Raw genomic sequence first — 12065 nt, forward strand, 5'->3', positions numbered from 1 at the left:
CTAGCTCACAGATTGCAATTATTCCTGCATTCCTCACAAGAGAGGCAGTGAAAGAGGCCTCTAACATTGCCTACTCTGGCAGACTGGAAATGACCTATGGGAGGATGAGGGTCGGGGGCTCTAGTACCCGGCACATGTGGCCAGGATGAGAAAAGCTGGCAGCTCCATCTGTCTAGGGGCATGTCTAGGGCAAGCAAACCAGGGTGGGGGGGACAGGGCTGCTGTTCACACATGCTCATATGTCAGTATCCAGAATTAGAATGGAGTTAAATCTTGGAGCAGTCAAATAACTGAGTTTTGCTCATGCTTCGCCAAAAAATACAAGCCTACATTTCCAAAGGCAAGTAATAAACTAGGTTGGGCCCTTTTCCAGGATTTCAGCCTTCTGGCAGGACAGTGCTGGTGTAAAGAAAGTGTGGGGCCAGGCCCAAGGAAGTACTGTATGCATACCTTATAACCAGACAAACCAGAATAAGCTCAATCCCCCATTTGCATTTCCTGCCACCCAAGGGACCAGTTGTATTTCTTACCAAAAAGAAAGGTTGCCCAAAGGACAAGAATGGGGGAGAACTATAATTATATTGTAAGGTCTCAACCTGAAATTTATACCAGAGTAACTTGTAAGATAGAAAGGGAACCTAAAACTTTCTTTCAAATATTAGCAAAAAGAAAGCCTAACATCTCAATGACCTTGTCAAAATTTGTAGGTTTCTTTTAATGTTTATTTATTTGGGGGGGGGAGGAGGGAGAGAGGGAGTGGGAAGGAGAGAGGCAGTAGGAGTGAGGCGGGGGAGAGAGAGAGAAAATATATGCAAGTGGAGGGGCAAAGAGAGAGAGGGAGACAGAGAATCCCAAGTAGGCTCCAGGCTGTCAGCGCAGAGCCCAACACAGGGCTCAAACTCACGAACCGTGGGATCATGACCTGAGCCGAAATCAAGAGTCAGATGTTTAACTGACTGAGCCACCCAGGTACCCCCAAATTTGTAGTTTTAAACCCATTTTATAATTTGAGGTCAAGCAAACAACAACAACAAAAACAATGCGAGGGTATGTTTAAAAGCAGCAACAGAAATGTAACACGGCTAAAATGTAAAGGAGTTTCAGTTCAAGGTGGTAAAGAAGTAACAGCCTCACAGGGCCAATGGTCCACTCGAACCAGGTTTTTACCTGAAGGAGCTCACAATGAATGCTAGTGCCAGTTCAGACACTGATTCTCTGTGCAACACTGTAAGCAACTCATTTAACCTTGACCATCTCTCCCCCAGCCCTATGGGAGGAAACACGGTACAGGAAGTCAGGTCAAATACTTGGAAAATGGCTCTAGCTCTAGCTAGGTCTTAAACGTTCCAGTACTGTTGCCCGAAAGAAACCCCTGCCCAGCTCTGTGTGAAGCCCATGACTGGTAGCTCACTCCTTCAAACACCAGTTGAGAGCCTCGTGCATGAAAAAGGGACACCTCAAATCAAAATGAAGTACTCCAAAGAAGTAGAATAGAAGTAGTATGGTAAAGTGGAAAAGAGGGCTGATGATCTATCATATCTTAGCCATTTTAACTAGAAGAAAAATCTTGGGCAAGTCCCACAAGAACTCAAGGACTTCGTTTTCTTTATTTGTGCAATGAAAGGGCTGCATTAGAGAAACTTTGGGGTCTATTTATAATCCCATGTAACCACATGGCTCTCTCAGAACTAAAACCCTTTCTTATCTGTTCATCTGAAACTCCATTCAATGCTTCATATTGGTTTACGCTAAAACAGCATGCGTATCGACACATCTAAGAATGAAAAACGCCGACTACCAGAATCATACTATGCATTTGGTCTCAAGGTCTTCAAGCCAGCATACAGTAACTGCAACAAAATAAAGCCAGTGGTTTTATCTTAGTTAACAGAGCGTTCCAATCTATGAACATACTTACCCATTGACAGCAGCTACAGTGAGGCAGAAACATGATCCAGGTCAGTGACAAGAGCTGCTCCAAATGTCTCAACTGGGTCTTCCTGGGACTGTGAATTTGCCACCTGCCCTCCTCTCTTAAATCCCCTATCCCTGGGGAAAGCACCCACATTAGGAAGATGTATGTTCCTTGCACTTTTCAGTTAACCCAAATTTCAATGGCTGATGTGACCTAAAATTGCAAGTGTCTGCCTGCCAACTTGAACCTCAAGTAGAAATAATGAGCTATCACAGAAAAATCACTGAAATGACAAGAGTGATATATCTGTAGCCTAGGAGTCAAGGACTAATCATTTGCTGCCATCCAGTTTCACATTTCTCACAGTCCAGGTTCCCAAGCACCAGTTTGTCAGTCACAAAGCAGGGTGAACAATTAATTACAAAAATCACACATATCCCACATCTGTAGCCTGAAAGAAATCGTGCAGGGCTTGAGGGAAACCAGAGTGCGCTAAAAATTACGTCTTGCCTCTACTTAGATCTTGTTCCTACTTGGGCTGTTGGGAGTAAACCTTAAAATGAGCCAATATTTAGGCTGCCATTGGTATCAAGGCTGCAATTTTAAGGGAGTAAACCTTAAAATGAGCCAATATTTAGGCTGCATTGGTGCCAATGCCAATTCATGGCATTAGGGTTAGGCTTTTCTCTCTAGTCATGATTTATATTAAAAACAATAATAAGAGCTATCACTATAGTGTTTACCATATGGCAGACATGGTCCCAGGTACCTCATGGAGAGTAATTCATTCAACCCTCACCAAAACCTATGTGAGGTAGATTCTATCCTTACTCCATTTAACAGAGGAAGAAACTGAGGCTCCAAAGAATTACTTGTTCAAGGTCACACAGATAGTCAGAAACAGTGTCAGGATTTGAACCCAGGCAATAAGGCTCTGGAGTCTGCACTCAGAACCGTTATGCGGAAGCACCCACAAATAGAAGGTACACGTTATCCCACCTCAGCTGAGCCCTCCATGACTCCCAGCATCCACAATTGTACTACTGCTCATTGGTCACATTCAATGAATAACCTCCCCTCTTCTTCAGGGAGAACACACAGGCTCCTCGGGTGTGGCTGATCTATGCCAAGTATCCTTCTTTTTATAAACTTGTCCAAGTTCTCCCTGTTCTCTCAAAACAGATGCCCCAGGTCTGTAAATCCCACCCTCTCTTGCTGCCTTGGGGACCCTGCTCTAAGACCCTTTCTACCCTTCCCCATTAATCTCTTCTCTTCTGTCTCTTCCCCATCAACCTGTAAACATGTTCAAGGATACCACCTGCAAAACCAAACCAAATCAAAACAAAACAAACACCAAGCCCTCTTTTGATCTCCATTCACTTTCAACTCCATTATTTTGGCCACTATCTCACTCTGTGACCCTGGATAAATAAATTGCTTACCCTCTCTACTAGGCTTCAATTTCTGAATCAGAAAAATGAGGGTGCTGGACCAGAAGGTCTTTAAGGTCCTCTGATCCCCAATGTTCTATGGTTCTTAATGCAGAGAAGAGATATGAACAAGTTTAATTTCTTCACTGTCCCCGGAAGCCCCAAAGTTCATTTTCTTCTAAGACTGCCAAGCTGTTCCTGTAGCCAGCAATGCTCCCCGACTTCTCTCCATTCATTCCCCAAACCTTTGGATTCCCTTGAAGAGCTAGCTTAAATCTCACTGGCTCCAGGATATCCTGACCTTTAATTCTTCCAGAACTTCACCTAGGGACCACAACTGAGCACTCTCCAACAACAGTGCCTCATCTTTCATGTACTGTCCTGTGTATCTTTGTTCCCTCGCTTCAACTAAGCTCTCAGCAGGCAGGCACTGTGTCCGTTTTTTTTGTAACCCCTACAAAACCTCACACTAAGTAGGTCTGCAATAGTTGCTCAGCAATGCTGGTTGTCGGAGGGGTCACCCAGTAGCCACTAAGGAAACCAGCAGTCAGTGTGTATTACCCAGGCTCTCTATGAAGGAAGACTACCCCTTTCTTCTACTCCTCTCTCATGCACATGAATCTGTGAAACACAAACTTGTCACTCAAGAGCATCATCCAAAGTTAGGAACAGGAAAGCTTAGCTAACTCCTTGATTTTCTTTTATCGGAATCAGAAAAATATAGCTGTGTTTCCCTTTGATCCAAACTTAAGTAAGTGCAGGCACTGTAACTTTATGAGTCTCTGGTTGATCCAGGTTCTACACTTCCACTAATACATATTCTCCAAGGTTATTAAGTTCCTTACTTTTCAACACATACAGCATTATGTTACTTCCTCACACTTGCAACCAAATTTCCAGGAAACATCTGGAATAATATTAGAGACTTGGTGTTATATCAAAACTACATCCTCTGCTTTATTCATTTGGAAGTGACTAATTTCAACCCTGAGGTTAGAAGTGAGCACAGCTGGATGTGTATGTTCTAGGAGTTTGTTAGCATCTACCAACAAAGATGCCAAGTCACCAATGAAAACCCTAAAACAGTGCTCACCTTCACCTTCAGAGAACTACCGAGGTACCGCTGCTCAGTACTGAGTACTGTTCCTTGTTCTGTAACAAACCTGGGTAACTACTGACTACTCAAAGTGAATCTCAAAGTTCCTCAAACAATTTTAAACTCAGTTTTTGTTTTTTTTTTAAGTCAGTTTGCTTTAAATGAATGCTCCAGAACACTGGTTCTCAACTCTGGTTACATGGTAGAATCATCTAGAGCACTTTCATAAATACCAATGCCCAGCTTCCTCCTTTCCCCCACTCACCACCCTTCAAAGATTTTTATCTAACTGGTTCAGAGTGAGACCTATATACATCAGTTCTTTCTTTCTTTTTCTTTTTTTTAAATCAGTTATTTCTTAAAGGCAGTTCAGCTACACTGAATAAATTAAGGTATTATTATTTCAGGTATGCCAACAGCATTACGGATGTGTTCTGGAAAAGGGTTCTTAGTGGAAAAACTGATAAAATTCAAGTAAGGTCTCTGTTTAGTTAATAGGGTGGTACTGATGTTAATTTCCTCATTTTGATCATTGTACTAAGGTTCTGTAAAATGCTCACTTTAGAGGAAGCTGTGTGAGGGATATACAGGACCTCCCCAAATTACTTTTGTGACTTTTGTCTAAATATAAAATTAATTCAAATTTTGGAAAGTTTTCAAAAGAGTCCTTTACCTTTAAAGATACATACTTAAATATTTGTGAATGAAATTAAATGCCTGAGATTTACTGCCAAATAGATCAACTGGAGAGGTGGCAGGGAGTGTGAGTGGGGATATGGAGCGAGGAGCTTTCACAAATTGATGCCTGTAGAGGGCGCCTGGGTGGCTCAGTCGGTTGGGCATTTGACTTCAGCTCAGGTCATGATCTCTCATGGTTCCGGAGTTTGGGCTCAGCATCGGGCTCTGTGCTGACAGCTCAGAGCCTGGAGCCTGCTTCGGATTCTGTGTCTCCCTCTCTCTGACCCTCTCATGCTCTGTCTCTCTCTGTCTCAAAAATAAATGAACAATAAAAATAAAAATAATAAAAAATAAAACAACAGAAATGGATTAGAGGACCTTCCAATAAGAAAATGAGAAGCATTACAAAATAATGGTTCTAAAATCATGGTTAATTTCTAGCACAGAAGTCAAAAATGGTAAGGTGTCTGCAAAAGCATTTCCCAAAGAATGTTCTAAAAAAAAAACACTACTTCTATATGATGTTACCTAAGATAAGGGTTCTGAGGTCAAATAAGTTTGAAAAGGGGCACCTGAATGGCTCAGTTGGTTAAGCATTGACGTCGACTCAGGTCATGGTCTTGTGGTTCGTGAGTTGGAGCCCCACGTTGGGCTCTGTGCTGACAGCTCAGAACCCGGAGCCTGCTTTGGATTCCATGTCTTCTTCTCTCTCTGCCCCTCCTATGCTTGTGCTCTGTGTCCTTCTCTCTCAAAAATAAATCAACATAAAAAAAAGTAAGTTTGAAAAGCACTGGCTTTCTTTACTATAAGATTCCTAAGAAATTTATTTTTTAGAAGATTTTATTTTTTTAATGTTGATTTATTTTTGAGAGAGAGATAGAGACATAGCATGAGTGGAGAAGGGGGAGAAAGAGAGGGAGATACAGAATTTGAAGCAGGCTCTGGGCTCCAAGCTGTCAGCACAGAGCCCAATGCAGGGCCCAAACTCACTGGCCCTGAGATCATGACATGAGCTAAAGTCAGACGTTTAACCGACTAAGCCACCCAGGTGCCCCTCAAGATTTTATTTAAAAATTTTTAGGGGCGCCTGGGTGGCGCAGTCGGTTAAGCGTCCGACTTCAGCCAGGTCACGATCTCGCGGTCCGTGAGTTCGAGCCCCGCGTCAGGCTCTGGGCTGATGGCTCAGAGCCTGGAGCCTGTTTCCGATTCTGTGTCTCCCTCTCTCTGCCCCTCCCCCGTTCATGCTCTGTCTCTCTCTGTCCCAAAAATAAATAAAAAAAAAACGTTGAAAAAAAAAATTAAAAAAAAAAAAATTTTTTTATATTTATATATTTATTTATTTATTTATTTATTTATTTATTATTTTTTTTTTTTAATTTTTTTTTTCAACGTTTTTTATTTATTTTTTGGGACAGAGAGAGACAGAGCATGAACAGGGGAGGGGCAGAGAGAGAGGGAGACACAGAATCAGAAACAGGCTCCAGGCTCCGAGCCATCAGCTCAGAGCCTGACGCGGGGCTCGAACTCACGGACCGCGAGATCGTGACCTGGCTGAAGTCGGACGCTTAACCGACTGCGCCACCCAGGCGCCCCAATATTTATTTTAAGAGAGACAGAGAGTGCAAGCTGGGGAAGGACAGAGAGAGAGGGGAACAGAAGATCCAAAGTGGGCTCTGTACTGACAGCAGAGAGCCCGATGTGGGGCTCAGACTCATGAACCGTGAGATCGTGACCTGAGACGAAGTCGGACACTTAACTGACTGAGCCACTCAGGTGCCCCTTAAGATTTTATTTTTAAGTAATCTCTCTCTATACCTAACGTGGGGCTCAAACTCACAACCCCAAGATCAAGAGTCGCACACTCTTCTGACTGAGCCAGCCAGGTGCCCCAATTCCTAAGAGCTTTTAATAAAATCATATGCATCATGACTTTCCAAGGGTGGTGATGGAATATGCAAGAAGGTTGACCTTCTTCACATGGAACTAGTTTGGTAGAATTTATTTTGTTTTGTTTTGTTTTTTATAACGTTTATTTATTTTTGAGACAGAGAGAGACAGAGCATGAACAGGGGAGGGGCAGAGAGAGAGGGAGACACAGAATCTGAAACAGGCTCCAGGCTCTGAGCTGTCAGCACAGAGCCCGACGCGGGGCTCTAACTCACGGACCGCGAGATCGTGACCTGAGCCGAAGTCAGACGCTTAACTGACCGAGCCACCCAGGCGCCCCAGAATTTATTTTGGAAAATCATGCGTGAGACCAGTGATTCCCAAATCTCACATAATGGAGAATGTATTCAGTGTCATTTGGTAAGTGTATTAAAGTAATGATTCACAGACCACATCCTAGACCTACTGGCAGGAGAGAACTCAGTATTAAAACAAACAAAAAACTCAAGAGAGTCTAATACATAATCATGTTTGAGATTGAAATCTCTGTAGATCATACTACAGTAAAATAAGCTTATAATATTTGAAAAGCTACAACAATGCCAACCAATATGCAAATATGAAATGACAATTTGGAATTGTCTTCCAAATGAAAGTACTTAATCCACGAGAGAAGCACATATGTATACTTTTTATGAAAGGTAAGTAGTAAAGCATTGGAGGCGTTGGCAAATTTAAATCTATCAATATAATTAGTGACAACTGTGTAATCTCAAGGATGTACTACATCTATTACTAATTGTTAATGAATTTGCAACAATTCTCAACCCTTTACTTGTGTGTTTCCTCATGTCCATCTTCTTTTCATGCCTGAGCCACTGACCAGGACTATTTAAACAACTCCAGGAGGTGCCATTAACATAAGTGGTTTCTCCAGGACAGAGCTCCTGCCCTTTTCTTTATATGATACTACTTTGTGGTATTAGGAATCTCAATCCCTTCTTTACCGAAAACTTTGGAAAGTGTATGTACTACACCTTAGTGCTCACAGAGCTGTGCATGCAGCAGCCCAGCCAATGATATATTTAAGTGCTTCACAGAAGTACCTACTATTATTAATAATTACTAAACATTTGTACCATGCACTTTAGGTTTCTAAGTACTTTCACATGAGTTCTCTTGCTCTTTCCCTCACAAAAACCTTGTGCATTAAGTAGGCATAATTGTTTCCATTCAGCCAATAAAAATCACCTAGCTTTTCACATGCTAATACAGTGAAAAAATAATTGAAAGAGATATCAAGGCTCCTGCTCTCAAACAACTGATACCCTGTTGGAAAACAAAATGTAAATTATATAGGAAACAGCGAAAGTCCATTCAAAGATATAATGTTAGCTACAGCAGATTAGTATATCAGGACTTTACACACACTAACAATAGCTAACACTTACTAAGCAATTTAATCATCCCTCAACACTTGGGACAGTGTTACTGTCCCCCCATTGTTACTATTACCCCATTTTTCAGATGAGAAAACCAAGACCAGAACGAGTTAAGTAACTTATCCAAGCAAATAAGTGGTGAATCAGGATTCAAATTCCAGATTAGTCCAGCTGCATAGACTACTCCTTTTCACCAACACATTTTACTGCTAGGAAAGACAGAGGACAAATGTCAAGACTAAGATGGGTGCCTGAGGGGTTCAGTCGTTAAGCATCTGACTTTGGCTCAGGTCATATCTCATGGTTTGTGAGTTCGAGTCCCACTTTGGGTGAGCTTGAGCCCTGCTTTGGGTGAACATGAGCCCTGCTTGAGGTGAGTCCCACTTCTCTCTCTCTCTCCCTCTGCCTCTCCTGGGATTCTCTCTCTCTGCCCCTTGCTGACTTTCACCCCCCCCCCTCACAAATAAATAAATAAATAAAATAAAATGTAAAAAAAAAAAAAAAAGACTAAGAAAATGGCTACTTCCCATAAAGCTTGGATCATTGGCTCTACTGCTCAGTAGAAAAGGACGTGGTAGTCAGAGGAAATGAGAATCGTGAGCTGGTGATGTTATTTTCCCACAGTACATTACCTCTTTGATTCGTTTAACCAAAGCATTCTGATCAAAGGCAACGGCCTCTGCACACTGATGAAGGTGGTCCTGATATCGAAGGCAGAGCTGTAACACCTGCTGAGAATCCAATTTCTCCAGTTTGGTATTTGTTGGGGAAGTCTGGCCACTCAATAGTCCTTCAAAGTAGAAAAAATTTAAATCAAGTAAAATGGAAATTATTGTCAACAAATTTGTTTTATAAATAACAACAAATTCACTGAAGACAGGATAGGAGACTAAGATTTAATCTTACATCTTTTCTTATATACTAAAAACAAACATAGCAACTGTCATTTATGGAGCATCTGTTACACACCAATCACTCGGCAAAGTGCTTCCTATACATCATTTTTCATACCCATAATTGCCCTAGAAAGTAAGGAATTATTAGTCCTATTTCATAGATAAGAAGCTCAAGACACAGAGAAGTAACTTTCCTAAAGTCACACAGTGACTAGTAAGTGGTTTCTCCAGAATACAGTTCCTGACCCTATGACACTATTTCAAGGTATCAGGAATATAAATCCCTTCTTGAATGAAAACCTTGGAAAGTGTATTCACTCAATTTCTTTTAATAATTAAAATGACTGTCTGACTTCAAAACAAAGACAAAGAGACAAAGACAAGAGACAAAGAAGGGCATTACATGATGATAAAGGGATCAATCCAATAAGAGGATATAATAATTATAAATATTGATGTATCCAACACAGGAGCACCTAAATATATGAAACAAATATTAACAGACATAAAGAAAGAAACTGAAGAGTAGCGGACTTTAACATCACACTTACATCAATGGATAAATCATTCAGACAGAAAATCAATACGGAAACAATGGCTGTGAATGATACATTAGATCAGATGGGCCTAACTGATACATTTAGAACATTCTATCCAAAGATGGCAGGATACACATTCTTTTCAAGTGTATACGAAACATTCTCCAGGACAGATTACACGTTAGGCCACAACACAAATCTTAATAAATTGAAGAAGACTGAAATCATATCAAGTATCTTTTCTAATTACAATGGTATGAAACTAGAAATCAATTACATGAAAAGAACTGGAAGAAACACAAACACATGGAGGCTAAACAACATGCCACTAAACCACCAATGAATCAATAAATAAATCAAAGAGGAAATAAAATACATGGAGACAAATGAAAATGAAATGGTCCAAAATCTTTGGGACACAGCAACAGTAGTTCTAACAGGGAAGTTTATAGTGATATAGACCTTCTTCAAAAAACAAGAAAAATCTAAATAAACAATCTAACCTTACACCTAAAGGAACTAGAAAAAGAAGAACAAACAAAGCCCAAAGTTAGTAAAAAGGAAGCAAATAATAAAGATTAGATGGAAATAAATAAAATGGAGACTAAAAAAAAACAAGAGAAAAGATGAATAAAACCAAGATCTGGTTCTTTGAAAAGGCAAACAAAATTGATAAACCTTTGGCCAGACTCATCAAGAAAAAAAAAGAAAGAAGACTCAAAATCAGAAATGAAGGAGGAAAAATAATAACTGACATCACAGAAATATAAAGAATTATAAGAGATTACTATGAAAACATGCCAACAAATTGGACAACCTAGAAGAAATGGATAAATTCCTAGAAACATACAATCTTCCAATATTGAATAAGAATAGAAAATCTGAAGAAACCAATTATTGGTTATACAATTGAGTCAGTAAACAACAACAACAACAACAACAACTCCTTTCAAACAAAAGTTGAAGGCCAGATGGCTTCACAGGTGAATTCTACCAAACATTTTAAAAAGAGTTAATACCTACTATTCTTCTCAAACTATTTCAAAAAAATAGAAGGAGAAGGAAAACTTCCAAATTCATTCTTTGAGGCCAGCATTGCCATTACTAAAACCAGAGACACTACAAAGAAAGAAAACTACAGGCCAATATTATCGATGAACACAGATGCAAAAATCCTCAACAAAATATTACCAAACTGAATTCAACAATACATTAAAGATCATTCACCATGACCAAGTGGGAATTATTCCACAGATGCAAGCGTGGTTCAGTATTCACAAATCAACCAATGTGATACATCATATTAACAAAAGGGAAGATAGATACCATATGATCATCTCAATAGATGCAGAAAAAGCAGCAAAATACATCTGTTCATGATAAAAACTCTCAACAAAGTGATTTACAGGGAACATATCTCAACATAGTCAAGTATGAAACACTCACAAGTAACATCATACTCAATGGTGAAAAACTAAAAGCTTTTCCTCTAAGATCAGAAACAAGAAAAGAATATCCGCTCTCACCACTTTTATTCAACATAGTACTAGAAGTCCTAGCTTCAGCAATCAGACAAGGAAAAGAAATAAAAGCACCCAAATTGGTAAGAAGTAAAACTATCATTATTTGCAGATGACATGGTGCTACATATAGAAAACCCTAAAGGTGCAGGATATAAAGCTAATATACAGAAATCTGTTGTACTTCTTGGGGTGCCTGGGTGGCTCAGTAGATTGAGCAGCTGACTCTTGGTTTTGGTTCCGGTCATAATCTCAGGGTTTCATGGGTTTGAGGCCCCACACTGGGCTCTGTTCTGACAGTAGGAAGCCTGGTTGGGATTCTCTCTCTTGCTCTTGCTCTCGCTCTCTTTCTGTCCCTCCACTGCTCATGCTCTCTCTCAAAATAAATAAATAAACTTAAAAAAAAAATCTGTTGCACTTCTATACACTAACAATGAAGTAGCAGGAAGAGAAATTTTAAAAATCCCATTTAACCAAAAAATTTAAAAATAAATAAATAAATAAAAATCCCATTTAAAAGAATGAAAAGAATAAAATACCTAGAAATAAATGTAACCAAGGAGGTGAAAGACCTAAACTCTGAAAACTATAAGACATTGCTGAAATAAACTAAGATGATACAAATGAAAAGACATACCATGTGCATGGATTGGAAAAAAATT

The 12065-nt window shown here is 40.0% G+C and overlaps 1 protein-coding gene across 4 annotated transcripts in view; it reads right to left on the minus strand.

Moving 5' to 3' along the window:
- BORCS5 (BLOC-1 related complex subunit 5) overlaps positions 1-12065 on the minus strand; it is a 99391-nt gene that overhangs the window by 16641 nt on the left and 70685 nt on the right. For all 4 annotated transcript variants that reach the window (XM_058743641.1, XM_058743640.1, XM_058743639.1 and 1 more), the window contains exon 3: positions 9081-9238. In XM_058743641.1, the coding sequence (XP_058599624.1) occupies positions 9081-9238 (158 nt within the window). The remainder of the gene's footprint in view (positions 1-9080; positions 9239-12065) is intronic.

This window comes from Neofelis nebulosa, chromosome 8 (assembly GCF_028018385.1).
Source record: "Neofelis nebulosa isolate mNeoNeb1 chromosome 8, mNeoNeb1.pri, whole genome shotgun sequence".
NCBI classification, from domain to species: domain Eukaryota; kingdom Metazoa; phylum Chordata; class Mammalia; order Carnivora; family Felidae; genus Neofelis; species Neofelis nebulosa.